General features: G+C 38.8%; 1 protein-coding gene across 1 annotated transcript in view; it reads left to right on the top strand.

The window, feature by feature from the left end:
- The window catches only part of szt2 (SZT2 subunit of KICSTOR complex), a 113,741-nt gene that overhangs the window by 8,490 nt on the left and 85,357 nt on the right, over positions 1-19,894 (top strand). Inside the window, exons 12-30 of the mRNA XM_072683946.1 lie at positions 40-185; positions 374-526; positions 953-1,067; positions 1,959-2,164; positions 2,826-3,062; positions 3,173-3,266; positions 3,403-3,491; positions 4,285-4,453; positions 4,593-4,707; positions 4,803-4,922; positions 5,328-5,531; positions 5,780-5,877; positions 6,211-6,349; positions 6,914-7,174; positions 7,997-8,198; positions 9,288-9,335; positions 12,493-12,620; positions 14,917-15,181; positions 15,480-15,651. Of these exons, the coding sequence (XP_072540047.1) occupies positions 40-185; positions 374-526; positions 953-1,067; positions 1,959-2,164; positions 2,826-3,062; positions 3,173-3,266; positions 3,403-3,491; positions 4,285-4,453; positions 4,593-4,707; positions 4,803-4,922; positions 5,328-5,531; positions 5,780-5,877; positions 6,211-6,349; positions 6,914-7,174; positions 7,997-8,198; positions 9,288-9,335; positions 12,493-12,620; positions 14,917-15,181; positions 15,480-15,651 (2,961 nt within the window). The remainder of the gene's footprint in view (positions 1-39; positions 186-373; positions 527-952; positions 1,068-1,958; positions 2,165-2,825; positions 3,063-3,172; positions 3,267-3,402; positions 3,492-4,284; positions 4,454-4,592; positions 4,708-4,802; positions 4,923-5,327; positions 5,532-5,779; positions 5,878-6,210; positions 6,350-6,913; positions 7,175-7,996; positions 8,199-9,287; positions 9,336-12,492; positions 12,621-14,916; positions 15,182-15,479; positions 15,652-19,894) is intronic.

Here is a 19,894-nt window from a genome sequence, read left to right on the forward strand (position 1 = left end):
TCTTCAAACAGTTCTGACCATGAACCTGTTCCTTCTCAGGTCCTCTCCTTACAGCACAGTGGCTCGAAAGACTCCAGCCAGTCACAGTTTGCCTCGTACTGGAAGCCTGTCCTGTCCATGGACGCCAATTTCTGGCAGCGCTGGTTACATATGCACCGAATTGCCATAATTCTAGAGCACGACATGTGAGTTATTATTTTTTTTACTTCAAGGATAATGTGGACACTGGTAATGAAAGCTTATATCCCACAAATTAGCATTGTGCTAAATTGAGTAGCTAAGTAATCTCAAAGAGACTTGCTTGTGTTGTTTCAGACACTGTATGATAACAACTATATCTATAATTTTATCTAATTTCTTCTTTATTCTGCAGCCCTGTTCCAAAACATGTGCACAATGCAGGCAGTAATGGCAGGTTCAGCACCATTCAGTGCCGGATAGCTCACTCTGCTCTGACTTCGCTGTTGCGGGACTGGAGCAGCTTTGTGCTGGTTGAGGGCTACTCCTATGTCAAGCTCATTTACAGGTAACACCCTCACACACATCTGGGCAAGACATTCAAGCGCTCACAAGCAGGATGCACACACACGGACATGGAGTATTCAACAGTTTAAAGAGAAAAAACTATCCTATCCTATTTCTCAAGTCAAGTCCAAAAGCTTTTTCATTCTATCTGAGTGCAAGTGGAGCAAAATTGTGTTCTTCCATGACCATGGTGCAACAAAGGACAGAAACAATACAGTACAGATACATAAAATGCAAACATAAATGTGCAAAGATGGACTCTACAAGGAATATGATTAATACAACAGACATTAGACACAGTAAACAGACAGGACGGTGCACAGCCAACACAGCACTCAATACTGAATGTGTGTGGTGGGGATAACACATAAACAGTGATATCTAATTAAGTTCAGCAGTTTTGATGAATGTTATAATTTCTTCTCAGTGCTGCTGACCAAACACCGGTCTCGTTCTATCTGGTGCGTCTTATCTCCAAAGCCCCGTGCATGGTGCTACGTTTGGGCTTCCCTATAGGAACGATGGCCCACACCAGGAACAAGGTATTCACACTCAAAATAATGGTTCTTTGCAGCAGTCCAGTAGAACAGGGATCACCAGGCAGTGGTTATTAGTTCTGGTACTGGATGGTCAGTGTCCAGCCAAGTATGTTGGATTTTTCTCCTCTAGCAAATCAATTAAACATGGTAATGAATTAATGAGTTAAATCATGGAAAGCACCTAACCAGGCCCAGAATAGCCTCTAACAAAGAAGACTCACATTTATATGTTTTGTAGATTTTTATTTTCTACAAATAAATTGTCAGGATATGTTATATATAGATCTGTTAGGGAAACAAAAGTGGTTATTTTATGGCATCACTCCAAAGAACCTTTTATTTCTAAAACACTGAGGTTCTTAGACTATCACTCAATAGGCCTATAGCTGGTGTATGAGACTTTTTCCTTCTACAAAATCATTTTGCAAGTTTATCCAGGGACACAAGTGAGTTTGTTAACATCAATGCTCACATTTAGAAAAAGGAAAACCTTTCAATTTTTTTTGCCACACATTGTAATGAGTCTCTCCAGAACCTCAGTACAGTTGAGTAATACAAGGTTGTCAGAATTTCACATCCATTCAGCTACTTTTTTACTGTGCATTTGTATTCAGTTGCCATATACTGGTTGTTGACCGGCTGTCTGTAGCCGTTATTCAGTGTTTTGATAGCACTGAAGAACTATATACTATTGGTGTAACATAGTAGCTATGTTTCCTACCATGTGATTGATTTACGTCTGTACCATGGTAATTGATAACCATAATGAAAACATATTCTAATTTTGCCCACCCCTAATTCCTGATTTCAAAATTGGTTGAGGTAGTGAAAAGCAGGGTAGGGGGTGACCTATGAGATAACAGAGATTACAGCCTTCTCTATTCTTATCGCCAGATTGTGGATGATTTACGAGAGCAGATTCTCAGGCTGCGTTTTCCTCATCGCGTCCAGAATAAAGAAGCCACGCCAAAAACCAAGCGGAAAGTACTGGGTAATGCCTCTCCCTCCAAGTCACCCCCTCTCCCTGTGCCGAAACCTGCACTGTCCGACCGGACATGTGTTGTTATTTTCAACAAGCCTTTGGAGAAACTACTGATCAGGTGAGAGCATAAACGCAAATCTTTTACAGTTAGCTCTCAGTTTTAATATACTATTAAATTTATGAACATGCTGTGGAAGGCAAGGGAAGAATGTAATTGATTAATGATTGATGCACATCCGACATGCGGACTGGCATTTCTGTTTAATTACAGTAGTACATGTGTCTTTTACGTTCTTTTCTGATGGTCTTCTTCACTTGATTTGTTAATCATCTTGTTGTTTAAACACAAATATCTCAAAACGTATCTTGGGCTGTTGATATATATTGTGTTGAAGCAAACTAGTTGTTTATGATGATCATGTACAAAAAAAAACACCTTTATTGAACACCTTTATTTATGGTCAACATGAGTGTTGTTCCTGTAGAATGTTTACAGTGGGGTGGAGTGGAGGCACATCAGAGGATTCCACTCACACAGTTCCATATTTCAGCCATTAATGCATTTTAAATATCAGGAAGCCAATCAAATCAGAGGTCAGGAACAAATCCACAATCAGTGTTAAAGGCAAGTCTTAAAGGCAAGGTGAAAAAAACAAAGCCTATTTAGTTGTTAAAGAATAAAAAGAGATTAATAAAATGAATGTGAGGAGTAAGTGATGACTGGCCGCACGAAAATGCTGTCTTGTAAACTCCACTCTTAATTTTCTTCCGTGTGACAGGTATGAGAAGCTGCCAACGGATTTCCGAATACCTTTCATTTTAAGCATGGAGCCCTTCGCTCAGCCCCCCAGCATGGCTGCTCCCCTCAGTGTGGCAGCCAGCCGAACAGCTTCCTCCACACTGGCCTCGCTGTCCCGCTACTTTCTGCACCAGCGCTGGGTGTGGACGGTGCAGAGTGGGCCATCGGCTGCCGTGTCACTGCAGGCTGTTGCCCACATCCTCTCCATGCTTTCAGAGTGAGTCCAGTTACACACACACACACACACAGGGGTGTAAAATTCATTGATCTAAGCATGTGTTTGTGCGAATGGTTCATTGTTTTCTGTGTCATGCTGCTTATGTACAGGATCCGTCTGTCTGAAGGCTTCCACTTTGCTGCCAGTGGGGAAGGAATCGTCAACATGGTGATCGAACTGCCTATGGCTGTCCAAACACCCAAGGTTGTACTAAAACAAAACTGAAACACAGGAACACATTTTCAGGGGATATTTCAAAAACAGTCTGCTGTCTTGTTGCCTCATAGCAATCCTTCCAGCTTCCAGCTGTATTAATGTCATTGTATGAATGTGTGTGCAGGGGATCCCTGCAGCTCTGAACACTGAGCATCACACCTGCATGGTCCAGTACATTCTCTTCCCACCCCACTCCACCTCCACCAAGGACAGGTAAGAGCCCCTAAACTACTGCCAATCTTTCTTTTTTTTGTTATATTTGTAATAATTTCTTTAATAACATGGTAACATTGCTGCTGAGTCTATTTGCATATTTACAGCCCCAAGTGTTCAAACTTTGTTTTGTGTGATTAATTTACAAGCACTAATATTACCTTTACATCTTATTTATTATTTAGGTAGCATTTTGAAACTTTAACTCTCTTGCACTTGTCATTATTTTTGTTTGCCATATTATTTATTTTATGGTGTTTGTCAGAAGTTAAGTGTCTGATAAAAATGCATAGGATAAATCCTTACTAGCTAAAGTTAAACAATATCTAGAAATCTGACAGGCAGTTTTGAAGTACAAACTAATGTTACTAAATTGTAATAAATAATGCCCGGGCAGTGAAAAGAAATTATTCAAGGGTTTTTTGTTTAAGGATCACTGATACACAACAAAATCAAATGAAATCAAAAATCAAAAGAGACAGCTAATGGTGTATACTGTAGGTTCTTAATGACTAATGACTAATGTCTGCCAACAGAAACAGTCATTATTGTACATGCAAACTCTTCACTTCTGTGCGCTTCTCTGCACATTTCCCACAAGTTGTCATTGTCTTGTTCTTGTCTCATTTTTAGTGGTTATTCCAAAAGAAGGAATAAATCCCTAGAACACATCCAAACATCTGCAACAGTTGTGGACATCTGTTTATGGAATGCTATATGTACAACTGAGCAGTTCCTTTTGACTGGTAGTGTATTTTAAATATTGAATCCTAAATCTTATCCTCCTCCCCAGTTTCTCAACAGATGATGATAATGACACCGAGGTGGAGGCCATAGATGTGGACACAGAGCTAAATCTGGTAACCGAGTGTTGGGTGGAGCCACAGAGTGGAACTGTATGGAGTCCTTCTGATCAGCACAGACACTTCAGGAATCTCACATACCAGGAAATCCCTCAGGCCGTCAGTACCACTACACACCTTACATATATATGAATATACACAAAACGCCAATGTCCTTGTTTTTAGCTATACGCTGAAGACTATAGATGGAAAGATGATGGATGTTTTTTTTGTTGTTGTTTATGTTTCCTCTGTGTAGATTTTTCCTCGTGATCTGTCGTGTATGTCCACTATGATGACATTTGAGTACCTCATTCAGCTGTGTCTGAACAAAGATCAGGTGCACCCTCTCATTGGGAGCAAAGACGCACCAGGTCAGCAGTACACACTGGGATAAAGAACTGAGTAGTGCGTAATTACATGTGTGTGTTTGGTTGTTTGTACATCTGTAAATGTGTGCTATGTTTAGGCGAGGATCCAGCTGTTGCTCCTGCTGATGGAATACACATGGTGCCTTTTCAGTTTGACCTTATGAAGCTCCTGCCCAAGTGCCAGCAGATAGAGTTGTTTTTTTTCACCTTCAGCAAAGGTACTTTCACTCCCTCACACACTTACTCTCCCATACATCCCTTACACACACTCATTCCCTCACACATACCTTACCCACACACACTCTCACTCCTTAACACATCCCTCACCCTAACACACTCTCACTCCTTAACACATCCATAACCCACACACACTTTTACTCCTTCACAAATCCCTCACCCTCTTACATCCCTCACACACTTTCACTCTCATGTGGCCCTAAAACCACTCTTCACGCCTTCCCTCACACCTCACCTCTTCTTCATTCTCACACACATCCCTTGTGTGGGCTTCCCCCAACACAAACTTTTCTAAGAAATGTTGTAGCTCAGACCATTCAGTTGCTTTTATGCACGGGTGTACATCAAAGAAATCATGTGTCTTGTATGTGTTTCTGCCCCTGTAGCAGAGATGCTTGAAGACTCGCTCCAGAGTGCCCCCTCGCTGCCCAATGAGCTGCTGCTCAGCCTCTTCCACAGCTCCCTGCAGAATGAGCTGAGTGACCGGGAGATACCATTGGCTGATGGAGACCATGTTACCTTCATGCATCATATTCTCGAGAGAGAGCGAGATGGCCACATGGCTCCATTCTCTTTACCTGTAATCAAAGGTAATGCAGCATGATGATGAATATAACATTGCTGTCAGAACAGGAACACATATTTCAAAAATGTAAACTTTAAAGTAGAAGAAAAATAAGATCACTTAATGGAGACATACGATAAAGAACAGCTGACAGGCTCAAATGGTGTTGGAAAAATAATAAAGTGAAAAAGTATTCTGAGCTTTTGTTATTAATCATGCCTCTGTGTCTGTGTCTATCTGTCTCTGTCTCTTTCTGTGTGTCTGTGTGTGTAGAAGAGTGTCTGAAACCACCCGAGAGGCAGGATACAGTATTGTCCTTACACACAATAGGGAGCAGTAAGGAAGTCACTGGCTCCACCAGCACTCTCCAGGTATTTTTTCACCATTTTCATCTTCCTTAGTCACAAAACAAACTGGGCCAAAGCAAACCACACTTATAAAACTAATGCCTGATCCTTCTAGACAGTGCTGGTAAACAATTACTTGTTTTTGAAGTCTGATTGGCTGAGCCAGGTTTTGTTGTTTGTTTACTAGGCTTTTGTCTAACACAAACAATTAAATCACCTGATCTTGTATGGCTTATTGCTTTAATATGTCATGTTAATTTTACAGCATAGACCATTGCATTTGGGATAGTCTTTATCTCTTCATGTAAAAATGATACTGATGTTTATGTCTCTTCATGTGTGTGTGTGTATTGGCAGAGTTTCAGTAATGCTGACCTTGTGGATGAGGAGCATGTTGTGGTGGATAGGGAAAGCTTGTCACCTTTATGGAAATGCTATGCTAAATCCATCAGCCCTCAGCAAGTCCTGCTGGTCTTCCTCCCAGCCACTTTCACTGGTATGCTCTTTCAACAACCTTTATGTACAATTACTGGCCAACTATCCTGCTTTTTTATATTAAATCAGATACACTCTAAAATATTTATGCATATGTATGGGCACCCTAGGTCAAATTAAATGTGTTGATTAGTTTTTTGTTAAATTTAGAATATTAATACAAACGTGCAGGAAAATGATTTAAATGTGTTTCCTGTAAAGGATTTGTTAACTGTTTATTTTTTTTTTAATGAGCATCATTTGGCCAGGGTTGTCTAAACTTTTGCCTTATCATGTAGATACAGTACACCACTACAATGTATCTGAAATGACCACATGAAGATGGTGATGTCTGTGGGTTCTAAACTGCAGGCTGTCATTCCAAAACTGTTAATGCATTATTTTATGTCAAATTAAAGTCTGCATTTTTTTCACATGTTTACAGATTTTATTTATTAAGTAATGTCTAATAACAATTAGTGATTCATTATTAATTCATATATAATTAAATAATACAAGTAATCTTTTCAGAGGTTTAAAGTGTGTGTTTATATATATATATATATATATGTTGTCTTTTTGTCAGATGTACAAATTCTAATGTCCTTTGGTTTGGGAATCGAACCTCATGTTAATGGCACTGGTGATGATGAGGACGAGACACTCACTCCAGGCAACAACCAATCACAGAGTGAGTCAGTCAGCAGCTCGGTTAATGGTCCTGAAGAGACAGAGTCTATGATTGAAACAGGAGATAGCCACTTACTTTCAAATCCTGAAACCCCAACATCAGGTCTTGGGGAGAATGAGGAGAGACGCATCATAGAGGAGACCAATGGGAATACAGGTAGGTATTAATTAGTTTAAATGTATAAAGAGGCCTGTGTGTGTCTGTGTGATTTTTGTTTTACATACATAGAGTACATAGTTTGTTTCTTAAATACTGCAACTTAAAACTTAAATTTGTAGTATAATCTAAGAGATATTTTGATGGTGAAATAGATGCATGTGTGTGTGTGATAAACATAGCAGAAAAGAGGATTTTCAGTCATGAATTGCTGACACAGTGGCATATGTGTTCTTTTGTTCCCCCTCAGAAATTGACACACACTATTACATTACTATATTACTATATTTGATTCATTACTGACATAGATGTTAAAATACAGTTGGTGTAGAAATTCATTAAGAGTACAATGGGAAACATCCCATGACTGTCCTATGATTTGTGTAGCAGTAGAAATTTTGAGGGGAAGAAGATCCATTAAACACCTTTGGAGTGTGTTGGAGTAACAAATCTTCATTGAATGTGTTTAGATGTGTTGGTGTGCAATGTGCTCCAGCTCAAAATTAGCCAACATCAGTGCTGAAGTCAGTTTTGGTCTCATGGATTAATTAAGTAAAATGCAGTAGCTATGTAGCAGTAGCTCCAGCATCAGAAAGAGTAGAAGTTCATGTAATGTGGCTCCAGCTCCCTATGAATACCCTTGATTTTGGGAGCATGCCCGTGTCTGGATACCTTTGAACAAATTGTGTACAAATTATACATTTAGTGGGCAGATTGTTGTTGTTGTTTGATGGGCCCTTGTGTGACATTCTTAAATGCATGTTGAATCCTCCTATGTGTGTAGCCCGTATCTATGTCTGTACTCTGGTGTATATTCAATAGAGGAGAATAATGGAGTGCAGTTTGCTGAGCCCCAGAGACAGGACTGCCACATCAGCTTTGGTCGGCAGCTGTCCCAGCAGAGTGTTGGAGACACAGCCCGGCCACGCTGTCCAGTATACATCTACAACTGCTCTCTGGAGTCCCTCAAAGATCAGCTTGTCCACCCACAATCCAGCCGCCAGCCTAGGGACGTCTTTCTGAGGTAACAATGCATTCACATGCATATACTCACATGAGACCTACTTGAGCTGGAATAGGTTTATTTTGGGGATGTTCTGTAATTTCAAGTAGCATTATGTGAGCATCACATTTCTTGCTCTTGAGCTTTCCCAACAGTAGTAAGGGGTTGGGGTTAGGGTTAGGGTTAGGTTAGGTTCATTAAAGAGATAGACCATTATCTGCTACTCTATGGGATATTATAATTTGCATTATGTGCAAGTATTTGTATTGTACACAGCCTCAGAAACTACTTATGTAAAAAATATGTAAATATCTGGTTTTTGTATGTAGCATTACATAAACATTAGTCATTTCTATTAAAAGCCAATAAATCTTCACAATCAGTTATGTGTATGCTGCCATCTGCTGTTTGTCTCATGCAGTGCCTGCCATTGCATATTTAGTTTGCAATAAGGGACGTGTCAGTGTCCCTATGTTTTAATCTCATATGAATCTACAGTATACACAGCTTACATGCTGACCCCAATACGAAGTAAATTGACCTCTCTTAGTAAAACTTGTCCTGTTTTAATCTGTCTTGTGGTTACTTTTTGTAAACACAATATTTACAGTTTTTAAGCAGATGGAACAAACCCTAAAAAATTAAATCTAAAGAACTATTTGCAGCTTGATTTAGAAATTTAGCATGGCCAGTTAGGGCTTTGTTGAGATGATTTGGAATAGTCAGTAACAAAACCTGATTATAGAAATGGCCATGTAATTATAGTGGTTGAGTGTCCTAATGGGGTATTACTAACAAACATCCTTGGTTTGACCTTTCCGTCCAGACTACCTGCAGGATTTTGCGGAAATTACAGAGATACTCTATCCCCTTTATCCAGTTGACCAGAATTCCTTACAATTTACATCACAAAAGCAGCACTGGTGAAACTATTCCAGCTCAAACATGGCCATTCTGTCAGCAAGTGGTGTTTTTCTTTCCATTAGATTAGCTTCCCATTGAGACATTCTTCAGGGACCTTGACCTCAGGCATGGTTTAGGTCACTGAAAGTGACAGTGTGCAGTGCTGACGTGTGTCCTAATGTGTTGTTTTTCTTTGGATGAGGATAGACCTCAAGATGCAGAGTCGTGGGAGTTCAATCAGCAGCTGAAGTTCAGGTAGCACTGCTTAATGCTTCCAGCTGCTACCCTAAAGCCAAAGGGCACTGTTTTCTCCCAGAGTGCTGGGTCAAAGAGCTGGGTTACACATTACAGAGTTTTAATGACTCTTGAAGCAAAAAATCAGATACGTACAAAATAGCCCTTTCCCCAAATCATCAGCCAAGACATGTTTTGTAAGCTTTAGTTTTTCCATATGAGCTATGAGGCTAGCAGGTAATTGAAGCTTATACTCCAACCTGCATTTAACTGCATCATGTTGTTAAGTTTTGTCATACTTCTCAGACCTGCATACATGGTTTTGGAAACAATATGACATACTGTTATCTATAAAAAGTGTTCAGGCTTGCTAAATAGTGGGGTGTAAGTTTCCATTAGAAGCAAAAATGGCAGCAAGCAGTGTTGATGGATTTAACAGAATTTGGGGTAAATGAAGATTTTGTATGTGAATTTGATTTTTTGCTTAAGTGTCACTTTAAGGTTGCTCTTCTCTCTCTCTCTCTCTCTCTCTCTCTCTCTCTCTCTCTCTGTCTCTGTCTCTGTCTCTGTCTCTCTGTCTTTTTTAAAAGACAGTACAGTCAATAAAGTGTGGCTTTTAAGGACTACGGACATTACAATAGGCTATGAGGTCTATAGTCCACAGTGTAATACAGCATAAAACTCACCTCGATACAGAGACACATTTTTGCTTGATATTCCCCTCGGCTCTGCAGTTAAAACGTTTCAAATTAAAAATACATGACTAAAATACACATTCCAGCTACAATCTCCAAAAGTGTTTGTAAGCTTAGAAGCAAGCCTAGGTATTGTGTTCTTGCACAAGTGTAGCAATGGAACACACCTGAGTAATCATAAAGCAAATGCAAACTGCAAGAGGTTAAATGAAAACTTTGAATGTGTACTTTAATGAAGTCTGATTGGTTTTATTTGAATTTTTTGAACTGTGGAGCAGAGGGACTTGTCCTAAAGATTACGGAAAGATTACGGAGGGTATATGGAAACCATCTGTAGACCTCCTGTCCTGTTGAAAATGATCTTCTTTGTATGTCTGCTTGCCTGTCTGCAGTAATTCCTCGGCTCTGTAGATCATCTGGAGAATGGACTGACTGCAAACTAATGAGTGTGCGGTGTGCACTGTGACTGTAGAAGCAGTTTTGAGATTAACTAAAAATGGAATTTAGGCAGGTTTCTTAGTACCCCTAATGTAGTTGATTAGCCAAGACATATTTAGTCTTAGGTTTGCTTCTTTAGTTCTGCACAAACAAAAGAAAAAACTGTGCTAGATATAAGGTACCCTGCACTGGGCTGGCAGGGTGCAGGAAGCAAATGCACAAAGCCAAAAAGCGGCTTAAAAGCAATAGTTCACCTGTCATACTGTGTAAGAAACCACACAGGTACTTAAAAAGGCGCAACATCTTAACACAGGTTTAGGGGTTATGCAGTGATTTTGGCATGCAGTGCTAACTGATAGGGAATGCACTCTCATAACTTGTTTTATTAACCTCATAGCTTTACTGCAAAAATCCCTTTGTGATCAGCTACATTAGGGACAAGTGGTATAAATTTGATTTTAACTGAACTATTACTTTAAATCTTGGATTCTTTTCCTGACTGTTTTGGTGGAGTGCAAAGTTTCATTTTGGCTTTTAAACAGTGACACACAGGCTCATTTTTCAGAGACACTTTTTCCACATGTTTTCTGTTCTTGGTCAAACATTATGTGCAGTTCTATTGTGACATTTTGTTTCTCATTTCAGGCATTGCTTTGCTTTGGCTTAAGAATTGCATCACATGCTTTGGATCCCGAGCACCCTGCAAAATGAACTTATGAACACATACATGCACAAAAACCTTGTATCTACATTTTTGCCACTTTTCACATTTTGACATAATCATAATCTGGCAGTTGTTCTACATTTACATGTTTACATTACATTACATGTTACATTACATTACATTACATTACATGTTTGTTCTTCTATAAAGTTGCCATTTTGGGTATACAAGGTTTTTGAATGACAATGGCAATATGCATATCAAGTAAATTTGGATAGACAGTCCCTATAAAATGTATTCACCCTTTTGGATGAATTTTAATGCTTTTATTAATGGAATCATGGTAAATAATACGTTTGAGCATACTGTGGTCAGTAGGTTAAAATATGCAAAATAGTACCGACCAACTGGCAAGTTTTGACTAATGTATGAAAGCAATGCAGCACAAATGGTTCTGCATTATAAAACAACTTTATACATTAAGCCATTTCTACATAATAATAATCCTTGGTGTATAAAGCAAAATTCAATTGCTATTTGTTGCTGTATTGTATATTGTACAGTGATGTTGGACATGGCACAGCATGCTTAGGTGATAGGTGTGGTCTTCTACACCAGCTATTGTCCAAATGTTGTAATGACCTATGTACATGTGAATATATGACTGGTTTAGTCAGAGCTTAACTCTGTTGAATGCATTCTGGTAGTGTATCAAAATTATTTCAACACAACTTTTAGCTGTGTTCAATTAACAAATCAAACACGAGCTATTTAAATAGCTCAACTTAACTAATAGATCAAGTGGTTTCGCCAAATTCAACACAAAATGTTACTTAGTCTCCTGAGGAATCTTAGCTCATTCCTCATGGACAATGGCCTCCAGTTCACTAATGTTCTTGAATTTGCGTGCTGCAACCGCCTTCTTCAAATCCCACCAAAGATTTCCTTCGGGGTGTTTTCTCCTAGGATTTCCTAATACTTGATTAAATCCATTTTACTCTGCACACACTGCAGGTTTCCAATGCCAGAGGAAGCAAAGCAGCCCCAGAGCATCCCCAACCACTGCCATGCTTCACTGTAGGTGGGGTGCTTTTTTGTCAGCATATGCTTCGTTTTTACTTCCTTCTAACATATCTGATCCATGGGCCATGAAAAGGTTCAGGATTTTGTTTTGTGGATGAAAGATGAAAGGAAACTGTAACAAAGCATATGCTGAAAAGAACCCCCTGCCTAGAGTGAAGCAAAACGGTGGCTCTGTGATATGGGGTCTCATATAAGTCTGCTTAGTTTCACTGACTGTTTTTTGCATTGAGTTGAAGTGTGTGAAACTATTGTTTCATTAACAGCAACTGGTGGTTTGTGTGTAATGTTTTTGTTCTAGATCACTCTCTCAGGATCGCAGTAGCTCCTCGTCATGGACAGACCTGATAGCTCACCCTCACAAACAAAAGGAGCTGGCCAATTACTGCAGCCTGTTGCAGGAACACTACTATCAGAGCTATGTCAGAGGTAACACACACACACATACTGTTGGCTTCTAGTATCTGTGAACAGTCAGTCTCAGTATATACAGTCATATGAAACATAGGACACCCCCATGAAAAATGGTGTTTTTATAAATGTATATATAAACATATATATAACATATTAACATTTGATTTTTATATTACCAAGGGAATTTTACCAAAACAAATAAACTAAGGCAATGTCTTTGTAAAATATAATTCATATAAATGCAATTTTCTTGTGCTAAAAGGGTTTGAACACCCCAACATTTATAACCACTTAAAAAGTCTAAAATTAGAATTAGGTGCAGCACATCAGCTGCAGATTATTAGAACATGGTTAGAGTGGATTTTGCTGTTGATTGTTGATTGTTTGTGCATTTGAGTGGTATCACCATGGATATCACCAAGAGCTCTTTAAGGCCTACACATAATGCTGAAAGGGATTTGCTTGTTTGATTAAATATTTATTTATTTATTTATCCAATGATAAATGGCCAGAATAAACAAAACAATGTATTGGAAACGGAATTGATAGACCCTTTTGTAAAAAAAAATAATACAAAAAAAACATAAGACATAAACATAGATTGAGACATGCATGCACACTGAAACCGTACATGCTTTTTTTAATTTCTAAACAGTCTTCAATGGCAGATGTTATTTCAAGCTTCTATTGTTTATAGCTTGGAATTATTTAACATTGCAGTCATGCCTTCAAGAGTCACAATTCTACTGAGACTTAGGAGCCAGAATCACTGTATATTAAAATTGGGGGTAAACCAAAACTGAATAACCCAGAGAGTAGGTTTTCTGTTGATTATCTGTAAATGCCTCACCAGCATTAAATAAACAAAGGGCAGAGTTCAGCTCTTAATTGAAATGTAACGTTTTCATCGTAGTAGCATTTACAAACTTTTCTTTCTGCAGAAACCTCACAGTGCCAGAACAAATAAAAAGGTGCCTGCTATACATTTTGAACAGAAAAGACACTCATAATTGACAACCAAACCAATTTTATAGCTGGTACAAGAAGTATAGCACACTGTGTGTGTGGGTGTGTATGTGTGTGTGTTTGTGTAATTTATATATACATTTATATATAAAGTCTTCATTTATGAGCATTTTTGGAGGTGAAAGATCATGTCAGATATCAATTTGGGGTAACGGATCTCTCACCTCCAAAAATACTCATAAATGAAGTAATTTATATATAAATTCTATAAAAATTCAGTTTCATCAATGAAATTGTGCCATCTCTTTCTGACTTTGAAATGAACTGTAGCAAAAGCTATCTGTAGGTCCTGTGAGACATCTTTATTCACCTTGCAGTCTGCTCTTCGGTTGAATTAGCTAGAATTGTCTCTGTAATTTATTAATAATTTATTTGCATTATTTCCAGTGGAATGTCTGATTTCTTATTGTTCTGAGATCTTTTTAAATGCCTTTCCAGTCTAACATGCATCTAAAGCCTTCTTTCAAAAGACCTCAGAGAGCTCATTAGATCATGGTAATACCACTTGACTCCATCATCAAGAGCAAACTAAAAGTTTAAGTAAGACAGGTTCCTCCTTTAACCTTGTTCTAATCAGTTAATGAGCTCATGCTGACTCAAATAGTCATTTGAAGTATTAATACATGTGGGGATGCCCCAATTTTTGTCTCATAAGAAAATGTAATTTCAATTAATTACATTTTGCAAATTAATAAGACATTTCTTCATTTTTTTTCTTGAAAATTAAATGGTCCATATGTTTTAGGATGTTTTTATGGGGTGTTTTTATTGTTTCACATGAATGTAAACTATATGTCCGAACTTCAAGGGCATTAATAGGTGATTTGCTCCCCTGTCTTTGATATCAATAGACTGTAGTCTTCAGGGAAGGCTTTAAACTAGATGTTAGAGCATTGCTGTGAGGATCTGATTGCACTACAAGAGCATTAGTAAGGTTAGTTAGTAAGGTAGTAAGTGTTGGCTGGTTAGACCTAGATCACAAACTTCACTCCAGCTCATCCCAAATGTGTTCAGTAGAGGTCTAGGAGAATGCAGTGGCAGTGCTCCACAGCCCAGTTCAAGGAGGGCTTATTTACTTTTGTAAAACATTTTTGTAGCTATAATTGAAAGCACTATAATCATAAATTTTATTTATTTATTTACTTGTCTATGTATTTTTCGTATATATATATATATATATTACACTAGACTATTTCGCTGCATTTCTGTTACTAAACTCTAAAGATACCAAAGATCAACATCAGACTAGATGTGAAAGGCATGTACTTCTTTGGTCTGCCCCCAGGCGTGTATCGCAGCCTCCAGCAATCGTACAGCATTAGCTCCCAGGATGTTTTGACAGCCATGGATTACTGTGAAGAGTCTCTGCAGGAAATCGACATCACTTCCTTTCTGCAGACATTATGTGGACACATCCGCACATTCCGTGAACGACACGAACCCCTCGGTGCTGAAAACCTGAGGAAGACTCCTGGCATGGCGGCTACCTTCACTATTGGTGAGGGTGACGATGATGGAGCAGACAGGGCTACATTAGCCACCTCATCAAGGTATTTACTGAACTGAAAAAACTGCATTACTTAGTAAAAGTGATTTTGTTTGTACATATAGGTAATGTCATAAATGTAACATAAATGACTTTCTGGCCACAGTTATCATGCAAAAGGATTGCAAAATTGAAAATGTAAAATGCACATTGTAAAAATCACTTTGCAGGATGATGTTCATAGAATGTCAGCTTTAATTTTGATCTAGCTGGTTAAACTATACAAGGGTCAGAGTAAAGCAGTGACTCTGCACTTTATAATTATGGTTTGTAACCACGATCTGTTGATGTCTTCTGTTTAGCATTGAACTAGAGGACATGAGTGAGGCAGAATCTAGAGGAAATGTCTCTGCCCCCGCGTCACCCCTGGCCCTAGATGAACCCAAGACGCCCCGAATCCCAGAATTTCCCCTGTCTATCCTGCAGTCTCAGCAGAAGTGTGAGGTGTACCCTGACCTACATAAAATCATACAGGTAGAGTGCCCTTAAATGCTCTGCAGTGCTCTACGGTGAACTCCTGATTACATATTTTAGCGATTTTATTTTCTCAATTTTTTTTTTTACTTTTTTTTAACAAAAATGTTAAGAGTAAGAGCAAAAACATTAACAAGAAGTAAATTTGTACTTAAATAACGTAAACATTTCTGTGCATCCATTTTAGTGAAGCAAAGCATTTTTCGCTCCACCTACCATTGATTTCTAAGGAGGCTGGTGTGATGTGGGTGTGATTGCACAAATAATGTGAAGAGAGCAACAAAAACTTTTCTCAGCTTTGTGCAAATGAAAAGTAATTTTTATTTGATGTAGGCCAGTAAGATTGCACGGTACAGCATAACTTAAATTATTTTTTTTGTATGTGCGTGTGTGTATGTATGTATGTATGTATATATATATATATATATATATATATATATATATATATATATATATATACAGTAAAGGGACACACCTTCTCATTCAATGCGTTTTCTGTATTTGCACGACTATTTACATTGTAGATTTACACTGAAGGCATCAGAACTATGAATGAACACATGTGGAGTTATGTACTTAACAAAAAAAGGTAAAATAACTGAAAACATATTTTATATTCTTTCTGATTACTGCTTTGCACACTCTTGGCATTTTCTCAATGAGCTTCAAGAGGTAGTCACCTGAAATGGTTTTCCAACAGTCTTGAAGGAGTTCCCAGAGGTGTTTAGCACTTGTTGGCCCCTTTGCCTTTACTCTGCGGTCCAGCTCACCCCAAACCATCTCGATTGGGTTCAGGTCCGGTGACTGTGGAGGCCAAGTCATCTGCCACAACACTCCATCACTCTCCTTCTTGGTCAAATAGCCCTTACACAGCCTTGAGGTGTGTTTAGGTTCATTGTCCTGTTAAAAAATAAATGATGGTCCAACTAAACGCAAACTAGATGGCATGGCATGTCGCTGCAGGATGCTGTGGTAGCCATGCAATTTTGAATAAATCCCCAACAGTGTCACCAGCAAAACACCCCCACACCATCACAGCTCCTCCTCCATGCTTCACAGTGGGAACCAGGCATGTGGAATCCATCCGTTCACCTTTTCTGCGTCTCACAGAGACACAGCGGTTGGAACCAAAGACTCTCAAATTTTGGATCAGACCAAAGCACAGATTTCCACTGGTCTAATGTCCATTCCTTATGACCATGAAGGCCTGATGTGTGCAGTCTCCTCTTAACAGTTGTTCTAGAGATGGGTCTGCTGCTAGAACTGGTCTGTGATCTGAGCTGCTGTTAACTTGCGATTTCTGAGGCTGGTGACTCAGATGAACATGTCCTGAGAAGCAGAGGTGACTCTTGGTCTTCCTTTCCTGGGTCGGTCCTAGTGTGTGCCAGTTTCGTTGTAGCACTTGATGGTTTTTGTGACTCCACTTGGGGACACATTTAAAGTTTTTGCAATTTTCCGGACTGACTGACCTTCATTTCTTAAAGTAATGATGGCCACTCGTTTTTCTTTAGTTAGCTGATTGGTTCTTGCCATAATATGAATTTTAACAGTTGTCCAATAGGACTGTCAGCTGTGTAGTAACCTGACTTCTGCACAACACAACTGATGGTCCCAACCCCATTGATAAAGCAAGAAATTCCACTAATTAACCCTGATAAGGCACACCTGAAAACCATTTCAGGTGACTACCTCTTGAAGCTCATTGAGAGAATGCCAAGAGTGTGCAAAGCAGTAATCAGAGCAAAGGGTGGCTATTTTGAAGACACTAGAATATAAACCATGTTTTCAGTTATTTCACCTTTTTTTAAGTACGTAACTCCACATGTGTTCATAGTTTTGATGCCTTCAGTGAGAATCTACAATGTAAATAGTCATGAAAATACAGAAAATGCATTGAATGAGAAGGTGTGTCCAAACTTTTGGCCTGTACTGTATGTGTATATATATATATATATATATATATATATATATATATATATATATATATATATATATATATATACACATACATACACACACAAAATTGTTGGAACCCCTCGTAATAATAAATAAAAATGCTATGAAAATTTACCAATGAAAGTCAGACATTGCTTTTTAACCATGCTTCAACAGAATTATTTAAAAAACTAAATTCATGAAACGGACCTGGACAGAAATTATGGTACCCTTAACTTAATATTTTGTTGCACAACCTTTTGAGGCAATCAAACAATTCCTGTAACTGTCAATGAGACTTCTGCACCTCTCAGCAGGTATTTTGGCCCACTCCTCATGAGCAAACTGCTCTAGTTGTTGTCTCAGGTTTGAAGGGTGCCTTTTCCAGACGGCATGTTTCAGCTCCTTTCAAAGATGCTCAATAGGATTTAGGTCAGGGCCACTTCAGAATAGTCCAATGTTTTCCTCTTAGCCACTCTTGGGTGTTTTTAGCTGTGTGTTTTGGGTCATTATTCTGTTGCAAGACCCATGATAGTCTTGAGATTTCATTGTACCCTGCTCAGATTCAAGACATCCTGTGCCAGATGCAGCAAAGCAGCCCCAGAACATAACAGAGCCTCCTCCATGTTTCACAGTAGGGACAGTGTTCTTTTCTTGATATGCTTCATTTTTCCGCCTGTGAACATAGAGCTGATGTGCCTTGGCAAAAAGTTCCCTTTTGTCTCATCTGTCCATAGGACATTCTCCCAGAAGCTTTGTGGCTTGTCAACATGTAGTTTGGCAAATTCCAGTTTGGCTTTTTTATGATTTGTTTTCAACAATGGTGTCCTCCTTGGTCGTCTCCCATAAAGTAAATTTTTGCTCAAAAAATTATGGATGGTGCGATCTGACACTGATGTTCCTTAAACTTGAAGTTTACCATTAATCTCTTTAGAAGTTTTTCTGGGCTCTTTTGTTACCATTTGTATTGTCCGTCTCTTTGATTTGTCATCAATTTTCCTCCGGCCGCCATGTCCAGGGAGGTTGGCTACAGTCCCATGGATCTTAAATGTCGGAATAATATGTGCAACTGCAGTCATAGGAACATCAAGCTGCTTGGAGAAGATCTTATAACCTTTACTTTTAACATGCTTGTCTATAATTTTCTTTCTAATCTCCTGAGACAGCTCTTTACTTCACTTCCTCTGGTCCATGTTGAGTGTGTTACACACCATGTCACCAAACAGCACAATGACTACCTGTAGCCCTATATAGGCCCACTGACTGATTACAAGATTGTAGACACCTGTGATGCTAATTAGTGGACACACCTTGATTTAACATGTCCCTTTGGTCACATTATTTTCAGGGGTACCATCATTTTTGTCCAGGACTGTTTCATTAATCAGTTTATTTAATTCTGTTGAAGCATGGTTTAAAATCAGTGTCTGATTTTTATTTGTTAATTTTCATAGAATTTTTATTTATTATTACTTTTTTCAGATTCAAGTTATTTCTGTGACCATTGTGGGTTTTTCTATTATGAACAGAGGGGTACCAACAATTTTGTCTGTGTGTGTGTGTGTGTGTGTGTGCATATATATATATATATATATATATATATATATATATATATATATATATATATATATATATATATATATATACTGCTAAAAAAAAATGAAGGGAACACTCAAATAACACATCCTAAATCTGAATGAATGAAATATTCTCATTGAATACTTTGTTCTGTATAAAGTTGAATGTGCTGACAACAAAATCACATAAAAATTATCAATGGAAATCAAATTTATTAACCAATGGAGGCCTGGATTTGGAGTCACACAAAATTAAAGTGGAAAAACACACTACAGGCTGATCCAACTTTGATGTAATGTCCTTAAAACAAGTCAAAATGAGGCTCAGTATTGTGTGTGGCCTCCACGTGCCTGTATGACCTCTCTACAATGCCTGGGCATGCTCCTGATGAGGTGGCGGATGGTCTCCTGAGGGATCTCCTCCCAGACCTGGACTAAAGCATCCGCCAACTCCCGGACAGTTGCAACGTGACGTTGGTGGATCGAGCGAGATATGATGTCCCAGATGTGCTCAATCGGATTCAGGTCTGGGGAACGAGCGGGCCAGTCCATAGCTTCAATGCCTTTATCTTGCAGGAACTGCTGACACACTCCAGCCACATGAGGTCTAGCATTGTCCTGCATTAGGAGGAACCCAGGGCCAACCGCACCAGCATATGGTCTCACAAGGGGTCTGAGGATCTCATCTCGGTACCTAATGGCAGTCAGGCTACCTCTGGTAAGCACATAGA

Source organism: Salminus brasiliensis, chromosome 7 (assembly GCF_030463535.1).
Source record: "Salminus brasiliensis chromosome 7, fSalBra1.hap2, whole genome shotgun sequence".
Lineage (NCBI taxonomy): Eukaryota > Metazoa > Chordata > Actinopteri > Characiformes > Bryconidae > Salminus > Salminus brasiliensis.